Here is an 18,959-nt window from a genome sequence, read left to right as displayed (position 1 = left end):
TCACTCTGCAGAGAGCTCAGGTGTATTAAAAGTCAGGAGAATAGAGTTCATCTGCAAACAAGTCACCCTTAAGAAAGTTCAGCTATGTTACAAGTCAACCTAAAGAGGGGTCAGATGTAATTAAGTCACGATGTAGAGAGCTCAGCAACATACAGGTCACCCTAGAAAGTTCAGCTAACAACAAGTCACCTAGTAGAGAGTTCAATTACAAAATGTCACCCTGTAGAGTTAAGTTACAGTATGTTATCAGTCACCCTGTAGAACTCAGCTATGTTAGAAAGTATCCCGTAGAGACAGTTAAGTCACCATGTAAAGAGTTCAGCCACAAACAAGTCACCCTGTAAAAATTTCAGCTACGAACAAGTCACCCAGTAGAGAGATCAGCTACAATCAAGTCACCATGTAAAGAGTTCAGTCACAAACAACTCACCCTATAAAAGTTTCAGCTATGAACAAGTCACCCGTAGAGAGTAATAGAACAGTCAGCAGTCAGGTATCTATTCAACATAACTGTTTTATTAGAGATACATACTGTGCACCAAATAAGTTTTAAAATTTTCAAGCAATAATATTTTTGTTGCTCACAAGCTTGAAAGTTAATCAGATTGTGCACAGATATTATTAGCAAAACATGGGAACTGAGGCAAAAGTATTTCTGAATACAATGCATATTGTGCAAAACTAAAAGCATAATTGGCTATATAGTACGTATCAATCTTCAGAATTAAAGTTATACTAATGCTGTGCAACACTTCCCAGGAAATCTAGAAAGCAACAGAATTTTGGGTTGCTGCAGAAATTAATTATTTCAGAGTACTACCAAGAGTTCATAATCATAGTGGGCGGGCCACTATAATAATAGTATATTGACTCTTGGTAGTACAATAGCTATACAGTAGGACCTCCATTATCCAAATACCTGTGTGTGAATAAATGAAGCCTATTCATTAAATTATACAAAGTTCTGTCAACTACTCTAATAGAACATACACTTACTCTAATAGAAAGTTCATCTAATGACAAAATACTCTAATAGAGTAGTCACTTATACTGTTCAGATAATCAAGGGTTCAGATAATCAAGATTCATATTATCAAGATCCTACTATATTACCAAACAAATTGTTGATACAAATGCTATATTTCAGTGCATATGTATTTTAACCTTAAATGCTGCAACGGAAAGCACCATATAATTCAACTATGCTTTAAATTATATACACTGCACCTATCACAGCATACTGGTAATATAGTTACTTATAATACTTCACTTACCATCTGACCAAGTCATCACTCTCACTGAACTGGTAGTAGGAACATTAATCAAATTATACACTGCTTGTACCGTGATGTCATAACTGACAAACTCTTCTAATCCATCAATAGGAACCCTAGTTGATGATCTACTTATTGCCACACTGCCCTCAACAGCAAACCCTCCACAGGATCATATGATATGATATAACCATTAATATCATCAACATTAGCTATTGGTGGATCCCATGTGACCTCAATACTACGAGGTGACAATGTCACAGCATTAAAATTACTGGGAGGACCATCTAAAGGACATTATCATATGATAATGATAACTTGTATCATATGTGACTTACAAGTCCTGCCCCTAATTTCATCAGTCCACGGACCAGGTCCTAATAATATAACAGTATATGCCCTCACTATAAAGCAGTACTCAGTGTTAACAGCTAGTCCAGTTACTGTACGTGTAACTTCATTGTTCAATGGCTGTAGTGTAGTATAACTTCCACCAGCACATCTTCTATATTGTAAGTCATATTGAGTAACAATCCCATTAGGTGGAACAGGTGTCATCCATGACAAAGTCACTGTAGTATCAGTAACACTGTTCACAATCAGTGATCTTGGCACAGCAGGTCCTGTAAAAAAGTGGTAATCTTAATTATATATAATTATCATATGCCTTACTGTTTTGTCCTGAAGTTTGTACTTCAGGATTACTAAATGGTCCAGTTCCATTAATAGTCATAGCAGTAACTATTACTAAGTAATCAACAAATGGATCAAGTCCTGATATTGTATGTAAAAGTCCACTGATAACAGATTCACTCATCATATCACTTGTATCAACCCTGGTGTATTGAATCAAATAACCATTAATTACTCCATTATGATCAATTTCTGGTGGTGGTTGCCATGACACCCTCAGTGATGATGGGTTAACACTTGTTACCATCACATTCTGTGGTGGTGAACTAGGAACTGTGGAGTTATAACATGAGCTTCTCTCACATCACACTATGTATCACTTACCATCTTTCCATGTTGTTACTGACACTACATCACTATTAACACTAAGTGTACCACTACTATCAGTTTGTACAGTGATGTTATAGGGAGTGTTCTCCTCCAGATTGGTGAGGGTAACACTTGTAATACTACGACCAGTCACCATCATACTTCCACTCCTACTACTAATACTGATATATGAAGTAGTAGTGGTATATGAGATGAGGTAGCCAGTAACATCAGTTGTTGGGGATTGGTCCCATGTGACCTCAACACTACGAGATGATGTCACTGTAGCTCTGACATTATCAGGAGGACCAACAGCTACATGTGAATAGCCACATGCATCATTAAAATAGTTAAATATTTTGTAAATCAATAGTATACACAAAGAGCATAACTAGTGGAATGTCATTATGTGCAAAAAGTTGTGGAATCAAAGATGGCAGCCATGAAATGACTGCAATGATGTTAATGATATCTAATCCAAAACAGCCAAGCTGTAAAAAAGTGTGTGGCCCTCAAAAAGGCTATGGTGAAAAAAGATGTGAAATCCAAGGTGGCGGCCAAGAAATGGCTGTGATGGTAGGTTAATGGTAAAAATTTTAATAACAACAATTCAGGTGAATTTTGGTGCCGCTTGGTCTTGGCACAAAATTCACCTGAATTGTCATTATTAAAATTTTTTTAACCTACCATCACAGCCATTTCTTGGCCGCCACCTTGGATTTCACATCTTTTTTCACCAGCCAGTTGACCAATATTTGGTTTAAAAAAAGCCCAAGTCCAGCAGTCCAGTCCACCAGTCCAGCCCACTAGTCCAGTCCAGTGATTGTATACAACCAACCTATATGCATACCGATTTTTAAGTTATTCCCATAAGCGATTTACCCTGCAGGTATAACAACAATTCAACCTTTCTCAATGCAAATACTAGTTTATACCTCTATGACTGTTTATCAGATTTGCACCAAACTTGGCATGTGATTATGCCAAAATACATTCTTAAAGTGCACCAAGTTCAAGAAAATCAAGCTATGCATTTGAATTTTATAATAGGTTTTTGTAAAATGTGCAAAAGAATAATCTAAGCCCCCTAAACAATGTAAGGAAAAAAAATGAAACAATCAAGCCAAAATTTTAGGGCTCATATTTCACAACTGTATTAGGCAATCTTGCTCAAATTAAGTATGTGGGGAGCTGGCAACGTTTGCAGTATAAAAATGATTTCAATTCGGGAAAGGAGCACAGAGCTACATATATATGAAAATTGCATTTTTCTCCCTGAAAATATACTCACAGTGTGGCCAGCTTCTTGGCCGCATGATGCAATACTATGTGTCTTGATACAGCACAAAACAATACTTACCAGTAGTAACAGTGATGGTCTCACTATCACTTCCAATAAGATTAGTCACAGTACATGTGTATGTGTAAATTCCACTTGTAGTAATAGTATCCATGTACTCAGCACAGAACACTGCACTAGTATTAGTATGAATCACTGCATTGACATTTATAGATGGCACTGCTTGACCATCACTCCTTCTCCATGTGAATGTGTCTGGGGGTGAACCTCGTGAGGTACAGGACAATGTGAAGGGTACACCAAGAGTAACTGTTACAGGAAATGGAGTATCTATCATTGGAGCAACTATGTAGAGAGATGAAAGCTGGTTAACAATGAGGTGATAGGGTACATATCAAGTGACTCACTTCTTCCACTAAAGTACACACCCACCCTCATGGTCTGGTTCATCATTGAACTGTTCATCATTATACATGAGTAAACACCTTCTTCAGTAGTAGTGAATGTTCCACACAGATATAAATTGATTACTCCTGGAAATCTCCAAACAGGTGCTGGACGTACTTCAAATACAGGATCAGCACAAACTGAACCAGTTGGTACATCTACCTGAGTTCCATTAAAGTACCATCCACCCAGTGCAGTATTTAAATCCCTACCAGTAGGTCCCAGTCCAGAAGCACATCGAAGAATTGCATTAAATGGATCAAGTGTAAACGGTTGAAAAATAAATGAGTAGTCAGTAATTTGATTACTAGATACTAAATCCACACTAGGACCACCATTAGATGCCACTCTAGCCATTGCAATTTCTAATACATGTATGTACACAAGTGGTATTATAACAAGTTTACATTGTGCTACGTACTTCTAAAAATCAGGTGCATGCAGCTAGCTAGCTGGAACATATAATTATTCATATTACATACCTATGCTATTTTAGCTAAAAGATTTTTGTTTTGTGATAATAGCTACAGAATTATTAATTTAATTTAAGATTTTGTAATTCATGAATTATTTTAATTACATTGCTAGGCATATTAAGAAAAGTGCTATTCTAGCAAACTGCTTTAAACAACATAATACTTAGGGATTATTGCTATAAAAAGCAGTGAAAAAAGGAAGGTCATGTATTTCAGAAGTAGAACCAGTCAAAACTATTGACTCGAAGCTATCCTGGTCTGAACACATTAGACAGATAACTAACAAAGCTAACAGTATCAAAGGATTTTTACAACGTAACCTTCATAGTTGCCCAATCTCAGTCAAAGTGAGTTGTTACAAGTCACTTATTAAACCAATCCTAGAGTATGCCTGTGTGGTCTGGAACCCTTATACACAAAAGGATATCTTAGCTATTAAATCAGTTCAAAGACGGTGTGCAAGGTTTGTGTATAATAATTATTCTTCATATGCAAGTGTTACAAACATGTTGTAAAATTTGAATTGGCCACCTCTGGCTCACTGCAAAAACCAGCTGAAAGCGATCACAATGTTTAAGATCATGCACCAATTAATAGATATACCGGCTGATACCATACTCATACCAGCTCCATCTAACTACTCTCTACGAGGTCATTCAATGAGGCTGTTACAGCCAAACACAAGAGTAAACTCATACCTTAACTCATTCTTCCCTTCAAGTATAAAGATTTGGAATAACTTACCCAACGACCTCATCACCTGTCCAAGTTTAGACCAATTTAAAACAAGGCTAGCTGAACATCAATTAACCACATAATTAATTTTGCTGATTTATTATCTGTGCTTGTATATACTCTTTGTAAGAGGTTTTGAACAGTAAACAATAATAATAATAACAAAACCATTTGTATAACTGTCCCTGGCGCTGCATGTATATAATCTACATTACATCCACCTGCAATTGTACTAGTGGATTATAATCCCTAGAGATTAAATGTCCACTAGTATATCTGCAGGTGTAGATGACCTACCTTGCTTTACTACTTTTTACTGTATGTCTATGACCCCTAATCAAACTTGAAATTCCTACTATTTGTTCATTCACTTTTTTGTAACATAAATGTGACTGGTGAGCCAGCACATACCGCAGAGAACAGTACCATAGGTTATGTTTTCATTTGAACATATGCTCCAACTATCAATTACAGAAAAGGTGAAGCGCCCATTATGCTTCAATTTCAGCTATGTTCAGCCCGTTACACAGCATTATAAACAAAGAACATTATGAGAAACATCCCTGCAATCAACCCAGTTACTACAGAAAATACGAATAACTTCTATTTAAAATATAAAGAAACCACCCTTGTTCAATGTAGGGAACCTACAGGAAGCTACCGCAAATCAACACCTTATACCAGCAGCAGGAATAAATGGGACACAAAGAAGGACAAAGGTAAATCCGTGATGCATATATTATACATAATACAGTATGCCAAAAGGCACCTGTTGGGATGAAGCAATGTCTAACAGTGAAAAGATCAAGCCCATAGCCTTAGCCATTACTACGTTACACTTGTCTGTTAGTCAAAAATCTGTTGATTTTTTTTTAAAGTTCTGTAGTAACTTATTGATTCCGAGCATTTTTGGTCATAACTGTTGGGTTTGATTCTATACCAATACTGCCAAGGCACCATGAAGTTATCGTATGCTGGTTCCTGATCAATATTTTCATGAGGAAATGCATCCATGATCCCTAATAATTATACAGTACTACTGTACTGTATGTTAGTGTCACTGTGCATTGCTAGAAGAATGCAATACTTGTGTGCAGGAGATTGTTGCTGAGAGAGAAGTTCGGCAAGTTGGAATGGTACAACAGGAGAAGGCAGTCCAAGTACAAATGCAGTAGCACATGACTGCCTATAATGGACATGAAAACCACTTACAACTCATTGGAAGTAAGCTAGTTCCACTCTCAGCTAAAGACGGCATCGAAGCATACCTAGTGACTTTTGAATGTATTATGCAAGCTCACAAGATCCATTTCATCTTGCCCTCAACTAACTGGTAAAGCTCAACTACCATAAGCTGCTATTTCTTCAACAGAGATGGGAGATACTATTAAGGTAGCTATCTTAGCCCGATATGACATCAATGCAGAAGCTTATCACCAACAATTTTATACTCAGCTTGGGATCACAAGGAATCCTTCCATGAACTGCCTATATGATTGATGGACTTACAAAACAAGTGGCTTTTAGAATGTACCACAGTAACTAGGACCAGTAGAATATGTTGGAATAATTTTGGGAATCATAGGTGGTAAGGAATAATTCCAGAATAATAGGACAATTTTACTTAAAACTCGTAAATTTTACTAGCAGTGTAATATAAATTTTTTCTTGGAGACACCTCTCAAGCACTGCTAGCAAAACGCTGTGGGGAAAAGATCAAGATACTTTAATAGAGCATTCACCTACCCTAATAAAGCAGTCACCCAAATGAAATATGACTACTCTTTTAGAGTATCTCGATCAATCTATGCTTGCTATATAGTAATTATCTCTAAAAGAAAACAGATGTTTTTAGCTGTATTTCAGGAATCACTCCAGAAAATAATTTTGGGAAAAATAGGTGAAGACCGCGGGTCCCTAACAGTAGCTCAAATTAATAAGATAGTTGGCCTTGAGCAGCTCCTTGAAGCTTTACTACTGGACATTAGGGCATAGTTAGAGATAAGAACTGCATGACAACCTGTAAAGAAACCAGTGAAATAGCCATGTAATAAGTATGTACAGACCAGGCAAGCAGTAGGAGTTCGTGATCACAAGGCACCTGTTTATTAGCTAGAGGCATTGTTACAGTTGTGACCAAATACTGTAGACTTGGCTAAAGACTATCTTGGGATTACTAAGAAGGGAGAAACTAATAGAGCTGTACCAATTATTGGATCGGCAAAAATATTGGCCACCGATATGAAAGTTTTTACCCATTTTACATATTGGTATCGGTACAAAACAGTACGAGGACCGATATCACTACTGATATTTATACAGTAGGCCTAGCAATAGTTTGTACATAAACGGACTATACATTGGTTTTGTATGTTATCCATGCAGCTGCTTAGTGCCAGTGGCATTGTTCACTCTGAGCAAGTGCTACGTTATGAAAAACCATATAAATACACATGTTCTAGTGTTCTATTGCTGAAAAGTTTATCATAGTCTTAACAATGAAGCACTTATAGTACCTTAAGAAGAGTCACAGGATAACCAAGGAAGCTTGCTGTACTACCTTCCTGCCTTACAAGGCATTAAAATGCTGAGTAATACAAAAATATCCATTAAAGGCTGCATGGGAGTATGCATTAAAATGTTTGTGGGAGCCTAATTGGCTGGATTGCACAATAGAAGCCAAACCATTACCCCCCACCACAGGCATAGAGCACAGCAAATTAATAATAATACCAACCCTATTACGATAGCAAATACAGTGTGCACACATATGTGACCCACTGAGCAAAAACCCAACTAGCTTGTATTTTTATCAAACTTCTTTTTATAACTTCTTTGTTATCTAGAGCGAAAAACCAATGGGCTGTCAAAGTTTCAGCTTTATCTGGTGAATAGTTAAGGAGTTATAGCAATAGACAGCAGGAAGTGCAAAACAATCGATTTGTACAGTGACTATACGGAAAAAAAAATTACAGGCACTCATTTAATCAATCATAACTCACAAAGGAAACAAGCTATGGAGTTGGCTCATTGTTTTCACAATGAAATGGGGCATTCAGCAAGGTATGGTTTTTGTCCTACATACGCCCATGCATTTAAGCAAAAAGGCTGTTTAAACTTAGAAACGGTGACATTTGTGTAATATTTTACCCCAACATAAACAAATGCTCATAACTAATGTTTGCTTCATGGCACTGAAATGAAACAAAGAGTTTCTTACTCACCATTAACAGGTGAATCTGTTGGCCACTTAGTTGTCTCAATTTGAGCCTTGTTTCACTGTTTACTGAAGCAATTAAAACATGCGTAAAATTATTTTTGTAGTACATGTTTTTTACTCAATGTATTTCAATGCAGTTTAAGAGAATTATGCAAACTAGTTGGGTTTTCGCTCAGCAGGTCACATATATATGATGGCTGCATGCACTGATATACATACAAAGTTAATAGTTAATAACAATGTTGCTGAAGTAGAAGATGAAGGGTAGACCATCCCTCAGTAGCTCAGAATTACTGGGATGGTGGCCCAAACAGAAGGAATCATGCCCAGAAAACTGTTAAAAATAAAAGATGCCCAGTTTCTTACTTTGCTAATTTTATTACCAGTAATTTCAGTACTTGGTAAGCACTGAGGGGTGAAAATTGTCTCCCACCATTGTTTATCTTGTTAATCCAAACATTTATTCTACTGAAAATTGTTAATGAAGTAGGGATCTATGCTATAAAAAGTAGTGAAACAAGAGATGAATGATGGTATTACAGCATAGCTTGGTAGGAAAATCCCTACTTTGGCATTAAACAAAATTATATATGCCAAAGTAGGACTTTCCCACCGAGCTATGCTGTAATAACATCATTCATCTCTTGTTTCATTACTTTTTATTGCATAGATTCCAACTTCATTTTTAAACTAACAATTTTTTTAAAATACTAGTTTGTTCAGTTTTTTGTTGTATTAGCTACAGTGTAACATGTGAATTAGAATATCACACATGACTGTTGTATTAGAATGACTGTGTATTTAGAGTATCGTGAGTCAACCAAGGGGTGTACAGCTAGCTAGACCAATAAGGGGTGACTATTAAGTAAAAAGTTAGATTGTTAACAGGTGTGGTCTCCATACTCTATCACTATTAGTCTACCTAGATTTTGATGGGTGTGGTCACCAACCTATCGCAAAGTTGCAGATACCCAGCTAGTATACCTCTTATAATAGTGCTGTACTGAAGCGCTTCTGAAATAATTCTGTGGCATATAAATATGCTGCTGAAAGAAAGTGTTGATACAGAAAATTAACACCTCGATATGGTTTAGTTGGATGAAGAAGAAGATAAGCAGCCTGATTGAAGATAAAAGAAAAGACAAGGCACAGAAGGCCTATACTCGTCAGAACCCCAAAAGGCGCATACCACTGGTGAGTTTGTTATTGTGGCGTAAAATGGTGGCCATGTACTGCTTCATTTGGCCTCTAGCCTTGCAACTGTGGTCAGTCAGGCAGTGAGACTAAAATTTGAGTTTTGGCGATTGTTTTAAAATTCTATATCCGGCCACCTGTATATATTTAATGCTGTATTATATATTATTTGGACTACTGTAGTACTATTCCCTAAAGGTGATTTTCACCATGTAAGATGTCTATTTTCAAAGGCAGAATTTTGGGCAGTGTGCAAAATGTGTGGGGTGATCCCTACTTTAACGGTACTACTGTAACCATTTGATAGATTGCCTGTAAATCATCGACATCCAAGTATAACTATAATTAATAGTAGAGTTCCAATTATTAAAAGTAGTGAAACAGGAGATAAAATGATGGTACTGTAGCTTTGTGGGAAAATCCCTACATAGGCATGTTATCACCAACTGGTCAATGCCAAACTATGGATAGATATCATAGCTATCATCATTCATATATCTTGTTTCACTCTGTTTATCACTGCAATCCTACTTTACTTTAAATATAGTAGTTTTAGTTTATTAACTTTTTGTTATAGCATAGTTATGATATACAAGCAAGTGTGGCTGTGACTGCTTTATTAGAGTATTTTGATCTTGCTGCTAAGCTATACATGATTAAAGGACACGGTTCATTGCCATATCTATAGCAAAAGTGCAGCTGTAATGCAGCTGATTACAGCTAGATTAAGGTGCGTGGTCTCCCAGCTCTGATCATTAAAAGTGTGGCAGTACACCTGATCGGATAATGGCATGGTGCCAAGTAATTGTTTAAAAGTGCAGCTACACACATCCCTCTTACAGCAGCTTAAGTGTTTCAAATAGTTTTGTAGTGTCTAAATATACTCCTTTATAGGCTTGCACCAATTATGCCAGCATAATTTTGAGCATAATAGGCTAGCAAAAGCATCAAGCATTATGCCAGCATAATTGGATGATTTTCAAGAATTTTAATTAAAAACGTGCTAAGCGTGCCAAAAATACTGCACAACATGAACGCACTGCACATTATTACTGCATTTACATATCAAAAAAAATTGCAGTGTTATTATGTTTTTACTATCTCTTGACTGATTATTCACACTTTTTGGAAATAAGATGAGATACTCTAATAATAGAGCAGTCACTTACTCTAATACAGCAGTCAGGAAATTCAGATATACTCTAATAAAACTGTCAGCACTCGAGCATAATCTTGATTTAGAGAGCATAATTTTGAGCATAATTGGCTGGATTTTTTAGCAATACTCAAAAGCATAATACACTATTTTCAAAGCATAATTGGCTCAAGCCTACTCCTTTAAGAAAAGTGACAATATGGAATTAATGCCTCAGTTTGCACAAAGAAGATGACCACGTAATTGAAGACAAAAAAGATAAAGCACAGAAGGCAGACACTCATGATAACTAGAAAAAGCACGTGCAACTCATGAGTTTGTTATTTTGGCATGAAATAGTAGCTATGAGCCACTTAATTTGGCCTCTAGCCTTGCAACTGTGGTCAGGATGACAGGCAAGCAGACCAAAAATCAGGTTAAAGTAATTTGTTTTTCAATTCAAAATCCAATCATCTTTAAGTGTTTTCTTGTTCTGGATTAAATATTAGATGCACTAAGACTATTTTTTCATTGTGTATGATATTTCTATGATGGTTTTGATGGGAACATTTCATTTTAAAGGGGAATCCTACCAACAGAGCTACCATACATTTGATTCTATAGCTATACTATAGTTTCAGCACCCTGGCAAAACTGATCAATATTAGAAACTTTCTTTTAGCTACAAAGTCTTGTACACCCACAAAATGATAATGCAAACAAATGCTTCCAGTAATAAAAAATTAAATGGCAGGAATTTACAATTAGTTTAAATTCCCATGTCTACAAACTATTGGAGGACCAGCTTTGTCAAAGACCACAATGTATACACAGATAACCAGATGCATGTACTCTCAAGTGTATATGTGTATATACCTGATATACGAAGAGTTAATGGTCCACTGGTATAGTCAGCACCACCAATGGTTACAGTACAAGTGATGGTGCCAGAATCCTCTGCAAGTAGATTATTATCAGTTACACTTTGTGTTGTCTGACCAGTAGGAAAACATGTTGGAGTATTATGAACATCGTTGGTAAAACATCCTGTAGTGTCCCACTGGTAGTTGGTCACTGTAAATGTAAATCCATCACTTGATGTCATACATATCAGAGTGACACTACTCAATATTGGATAATCAAATGTGTTAGTAGATCCACTAACTGGTGTACCAGCTGGATTACTGACTATGGTGACTGTGAACTGACCATCGACACCTACTGTAAGAGCACATGGCTAATGTCAATATAGTGTGGTATATGGAGCTCTGTATATACTGCATATACCCATGTGAAAACAGCTTGGTTATACAAAAAGGTACAGTAAAAGTAACTGGTGACTAAGAGCTAATATCTGGTGTGGCCAAGAATGAAGGGTAATGCAACTGTGTCTTGCATTGATCCTTTGTCACTGACCTGTGCAGTCTTGCTACATTCCTACTTAATTTATTTTAACTTTAATTGGCTAATCATTTTGTCACCTTTTTAATAGTCAGTGCAGAGAAAAAAAATTTCAGCCAGATTACTGGTCAATTAAAGTAATTGGATTAATTAAGGAATGCAGCAATACTGCACAAGTCAATGGTAAAGGATCGGACATGACTATAATGCGGAACGGACTGGGAAACGGACTCATAAACAGACTGGCTCAAACAAGCCTAAAACGTGGTTTCATCAGTATAGCTCATAGCATAGCATCTCAAATACAATGCATACTATGCACAACAAAGCTCTTTAAAAAGCTCATGTTGTGGTCGTGTGTGCCCGAGGACACACCACACTTTCAGTTACTGTATAATATATGTATGCATTATTTTCATCACCATTGATGCTTCTCTCTCTTTGACTGTGATTTTAAAGCGCGTTCGAGCCAACAAGCCTGCACTTAAAACTAGGTTTAATAAACACAGGGTGATAGCAATTATGGGCGAAATTGTCACTATCAGTGCTGTAAACATGGTTGAATTATAATTAACATAGCACGAATTTATTGTTGCAGTCAGTCTTACCAGCTGATAAAGTACAACATGGTGTTACTTCGAAGCCTGCCCATCACCTTCTGTCACCTGTTACAATGAGAAGCAGCTATGGAACTAATTGCAGCAATTAGCCTGAACACAAATCTAGTAACAGCATCTCTTCAACAAGTGTTATTTACAGCATTTTACAGTCATGCCAAGAATACACCTTTAATTCAGCACAAAAAGAATAAGCACTTTTAAACGTAGTGCTTAATAGTGCTTAAGCTTCGAGACAACGTTCAAATATTTATTTACTGTCACTGTAGCTTCCGATATTGTTTTGGAGTGGGTAACTGTGATAAATAGACATTTGGAGTAAGTTTGTCCCAGTCAGTTTGTGAGTCTGTTTCCCAGTCCATTCTGCATTTTAGTCACGTCCATAAAGGACCAATAAAAAACATAGTTAGTTGCATTATTCATTCTTGACCAGATATCAACCCTTTTAGTCATTGTCTATTTTTTCTTTTAGTCATGCCTTTTTGTACAATCAAACTGTTTTGCATGGAAATTTTACTCATTTTTGTGAGTATTAGATAGTACCTAAGAAGTAAAGTAGCTAATTATAATTTAGTAAAATATGATTTTGTGAACAAAGTACAGGTCAGGCTTCAATACCCATGCAATGATAGCTCATAAATTGCTTCATGAATATGCTTTGATACCTATAGGCCACTCCAAAAAGTAATTATATTTACGGCTCACTGCCAGCATCTTTTTCTGAGAATGTAAAATTTCAGAAATGGGGAAATACCTACATTGCATGCCAGATTTAGAAATAAATATTAGGCTGCAGCAAATATACTAAAATAAAAATCTGCAAAATATTGGCATGGTACATAGTGTGATTAATATACTCTAATAGAACAGTCAGTTACTCAATTGAACAGTCATTTCATTATTACAGAATCTACCTGAAACTGAACTTCATCTGAAACTGATCTTCATGGCACAAGAAACATAACTATCAGTTGGATTGGCCATAAGTGGAGATCTTTAAATAATTCAATTACAATGTATACTACTTTGCAAATTGACAGGAGTTTTCATTGCTTGGACAGTGGATACTTCACCTTATACCACTACTACAGCTAAGGAGCTCCATAAGTTATTCTACAGTCTGCTGAAAACATCATGGAAATAAAATTATTTACGAAAATAAATGTATCTAAATGTTTTGTTATAAATATTTCATGCCGGCCCTAGATGAAATAAGACAACCTTGCCTTACAGAGCCATTCTACAAATATTTGGAGGTCATGATCAAATGGCATAAGCACATTCAGTATAGCCAACCAGACAATAGCTTTGTTGAAAGAGTATACCTTAGCTTGGTACAACCTAAACTTGAGTATGCCAGAGTTCACACCAGATAATAATTAAAATACATTAAAGAAAATACAGGGCATGCTGCTCCATATCTATAAAAAGGTATATGATGCCAGTGCTATGGAATATTAAATGAATTACAATGGGAATCACTTTAAAAACAATATTCATCTTATTAAAACAGCAAGACATCAATCTACCCAGTGACCATTCAAACTTGACCACTACTCAATGCTTGAAAACAATGTTTGTTTATTAAGCCTTTATTTTTAAAATCGATTGTGGCACTGCTCAAGTGCAGCTACTATTGAAGGTGCAGTATTTAAGTAGGCTCATATTTGTGTTTCATCAAGAATCATTTATCTATCCCAGTAAAAACCTGCAAGAATGCTAAAGCCAACAAACATATCTAGGAGACACTGTTAGAGTAGGAACAGGTGTCCTGAGACATTTTAGGCATTTGTTGTTAATTATTAAGCAAAATAAGGCAGTATACAATAGAATTTTAATGATCAGTTGAATGTTGTATTAGAGTAATGACTGCTCTATTAGAGTATCTCAAATTCTTGACAAAAAATACTTTGCCCATCTTGACACAAATATTTTGCCCATGTTGTGTCGTAGACTACAGCATTTAAATCCCAGTGTGTAGGAGTATCAAAGTGCCACACTAAGTGATAGCTACCATACAATAAAACAAAGCAGCTCTGCTACTGTGTGTTATTTTCACCCAGTGACAATGTTGTAGCGGAGCAAGTCAGACTAGTTCGTGACATCATAATGACCATGAATGACTTTGCTACAAATGGAGTAAATAGCCAAATACAGAACATTCGCAAACAACACAGCAGTACTACTTACACCTGCTAAATGAATGAAATGGTTAAACCTTCAATCCACTATTAATTTGGTGATTTTGTTTTCATCACAAAATTCCAAATGTAGAGTGCGGGCAAGTCATTACACCTAGCACTTACCACAAATAACTATTTCATGCCTCTATACTCTCCAGGGCCTGATACTCTCTGCATAACAGGCAATTTGCTAACTTAACTAACTCAGCTAGTTTAGTTGAGGATGTGCAGTTCAGTTTTCAAGATTGGTGCATTATACAGTAGGTACCTTGCACATATAGCCAAGAAAATGAGAAAGATTGCAGTTTCCCTCAATATTTGGTTAATCAGATGAAATAATGGTTAAATTTTTTAATAATGGGGAAATACATATGGCAGTAACAAGCACTGATGAAAAACAGAAAATCATTAAATAGTGGCCTTATACAGTGACAGTATTGCGATGGTTAAAACAGTCAGTGTCAATTCTTGGTACTGTCATCATGGATTAGTTTCAGCACTGTGCAGTATAGAGCTGACTTCTTCCAATAACATATTATGGCTGCATCATTCTATTTCAGTAGCAATCCTCACCACTTGCCAGCCAGTCTTGCATGCCACACAACACAACTCCACCAACCACAGATAAAGACAACTGGTTGCAAAGTTATCCATCACTATACTATGTGTCTCTTTAGCTGTTACAAAGTTAATTCTGTACACAATTCAGATGAAATTTTGTGCACACTAACAGAATACCTAAACCGGAACTTAGTCTATCATCTGTAAATTCCCACGCACTAGGATATAATAATAGTTATATCCCACAGTATACTCAGATGATATCATTGTTATCACAATCGACTTCAACTCAAGTAATAACTAGCATTGGTGCCTGCCCTACATGCAGGACCATTTCACATTCACAATAGCATGAATCAATGCATTGGGAATGAAGCATTAAAGATCATGTCCTAAAGTAGCATGCATGGTGATATCTTTTGCATGAACCTTATTCCACCATCAAGCAAGCCTAATAGTTAAAATATGCGAACATGGGGGTTAACTAAACAGCAGAATTGCATGAAAGCTAAACCAATAATTAAGCTACTGATCAGATTTCGTAGACAGGTCAACAGAATGAAATTGTTCTACCTCATATTGGGAGTTCTGGCGTGGGACCTTAAGCGTAAGTGACTGTATCAGTGTATGCGTGTTTCTTTGTAAGCTTACCGCCAACGTAGTCTTAACTTATTATTATTATCAATTTTAGTCAAATGACAAGGGTTGCACAAAAGGCTGAGCCTGCGAACGTGCTCCCCAAAAGGACAAAACAGTACAAGATACAAGGACAATACACAAATACAAAAACAACAAATAAAACAGTACAATAGCAGATAAATACAAAGCAACATTTAGTTTAAAAAGAAAGCGCAAGAGGGCAACACGGAATAGTTTGGGGTCAGTTATCTGTAAGATATTGGAAGGTACGTTGTTCCAAAGGAAAGGTGAGTTGATGAAAAAGGAAAACCGATAAGCATTAATGGTGGATATAGAGGAGTCTAAGGCTGATGGATTTCAATGTCTATTAACTGCAGAGAAATACCGTGAAGAAGAGATTGCTGATTGGTGGTGCAAGATGTTATGTACTTGACAGATAGTGAAGTAGTTTTATTTCTGGTGTAATGATGGCCAATCCAATTGATCTAAGCAACAGTCAGATAACCACTTTTCCGTGTTGTCCAGCATCTTATAATTACACTCTATAACAAGCTACTTATAAAATTCGAGTCCAGCAAAAATTACGTGATTAGCAATAGTGTGCACGTGGTCTGCATGAAGGGCTAAATATGGACATCGGTTTCAATGACTGGGGAACCGTTGAAGTGACCACCGCAGACTGAATTGGTTTCCTGGCGCACAGTTTATAGCCACTATATTCCCCTCTGACAAAGTCATGAATCGCCTAGTAACCTATATAGCTAGGTAGCTACGTTCTAATTGCTGTCTAGCTGCACTGTATTTGTATAAAGTACACATTTATAAAAGACACCCTAGCTATCATCTTCATCACATTGCAATAAACAACAATAATTTCCATTCTCAACACAGTGATGGTATTAAACAAGGATTCCTGGGCCCTGGGGTGATATGAGAGTGGGTAGACCACTGTCCTTCCTTTGCCACCCTCATCAGCGTTGAAACCGGGTCGGGTCATCCGGGTCAACCGGGTCACATTTTCTCCGGGTCATCCTGGTCTGACCCGGTTTACAAATTATCCTGGTCTTACCCTAATTGGATCACGTGAGACACGAAATTGTTCGTTTGACGACGTGGAAACTTATAAACGCTATCGCGTAGCTTTTTCGTGAGCCACGCCCACTTGTCGCGCTACCAACATACGCTCAGCCTGAGGGGTAGCTATTTTTAGTAGGTGATGACCTTTTTTTTTTTTTTTTTTTTTGGTCTTCAACCTACAGCTAGGCTGAAGTTGCAATATTTACTCAACACGAATCGAACGCTCAAAACGTAGCCTCGTTCGCTCGCTCAAGACTAGCCGAAACATAGCTCTTATCGCACGCCTCGGCTTTAATTAATCCGGGTCACATCCGGGTCAAATCCGGGTCAAATCCGGGTCTGACCCGGATTGCTATCCGGGTCAGTGGGTCATCCGGGTCAGCAGTAGTGACCCGGTTTCAACGCTGACCCTCATCAATAATTTCTCCTTATAGCTAACCAGAGTCAGCAAAGTGTGTTGCAAATGGTGAAGATCACCCTATAAGGGTAGACTGCATGTGAATAATATAATACAGTAGTTGACAATTAATGTCCTTGGGTATATTATGTGGCAATTGACATGATGATCATAAATGCAGATTTTACAGTGAACTTACTTCAGATCAGATTCCACATCAAGTATAAACCTCAAGCTTCTGAAATTTGTAGCTACGTGCTGTTAGCTATGAAGATGTCAGTAGCACACACAAACTAGAATGTGTATTCCACACTGATATGCTTGTATTTCATATATGTGGATCAAAAGATGGTATTTAGGACCTGTCGTGTTTCTTAGATCTGATTGAGTTTAGTCATCTTGACTTTAAAAACTGAAATTGAGAATAATATTGACAAAAGAACAAAGTTTCTTTAAAGCACACCCAGTTTGTGTTATTACAGTAAAGTATAACATGACAATTACAGCTGGTTAACAAGTCATAATTATAACACAGTCAAATAGCCATATATAGCTACTGTATATATTGCTATTAAATCAAGTCTTATTTCAAAATACCACTATGTATGGTGGTTAGCTTTTTTTACACAACCTGAATGAGGTGGTTTACCTGTTACTAACCAAAGAATCCATACAACCCAAAATAACATTGGATCATTAATTTGGATAACTGTCAGTGTAAGTCTAGCTAGCCACATCTATGAAATAAGCCAAATGCACACATATTTGTATATAGCTATATAGTGTGCACAGGCAACTCATAGTAGAGACACAGATAACCTCAGAGTCACAGCATTTATTAAAACATAGGAGCTTTCACGTCAGTACCTACAGTATGTATCTCATTCACTAACCCAGCACTGATAGTTTATTTTCTTCACCAATTGACATCCCTAAAGCATAGTCACCTATATAGTTATAACGCTAGCATAATATTTATGTGCGCATGCTGTACCTAGTTACTTTTTAAAAAGTTTGCATATTACAATGTGCAGTGCTGTGTTGCTATAAGCTGGCTAAATTTAGCTGGACACATGCTGCAAAGAACTCTCACCAAATTACCATCATTGCTGTACAGTATACACTGTTAAAACTGAGGTGATCATATATAGCACACAAAACCAGCAGCACACCCTTGGGGTGCAGGCACACTTTCAGGATATAGTGTGTGAAGCACACAAGACAAGCAGTGTGACCGTATATTGGTGTACATAACACTAAGATTTGTAAATGAAAAACTATTTTCTGCTATTATAGTGTTC

The 18,959-nt window shown here is 36.8% G+C and overlaps 1 protein-coding gene across 1 annotated transcript; it reads right to left on the bottom strand.

The window, feature by feature from the left end:
- Positions 1-1,280: 1,280 nt before the first annotated feature.
- Positions 1,281-15,638, bottom strand: LOC136254976 (receptor-type tyrosine-protein phosphatase S-like). Its single transcript, XM_066047696.1, has 8 exons — positions 15,558-15,638; positions 11,660-12,020; positions 3,984-4,388; positions 3,637-3,921; positions 2,292-2,591; positions 1,947-2,240; positions 1,613-1,897; positions 1,281-1,561 (listed from the first exon to the last, which is right to left on the bottom strand). Exons 1-8 carry the CDS (start codon positions 15,636-15,638, stop codon positions 1,407-1,409), a joined length of 2,166 nt encoding a protein of 721 aa, XP_065903768.1. The 3' UTR covers positions 1,281-1,406.
- Between the last annotated feature and the right edge of the window lie 3,321 nt (positions 15,639-18,959).

This window comes from Dysidea avara, chromosome 5 (genome assembly GCF_963678975.1).
Source record: "Dysidea avara chromosome 5, odDysAvar1.4, whole genome shotgun sequence".
Classification (NCBI taxonomy): domain Eukaryota; kingdom Metazoa; phylum Porifera; class Demospongiae; order Dictyoceratida; family Dysideidae; genus Dysidea; species Dysidea avara.
The sequence above is the reverse complement of the archived record's forward strand: the minus strand, read 5'-3'. Positions and strand labels throughout refer to the sequence as shown.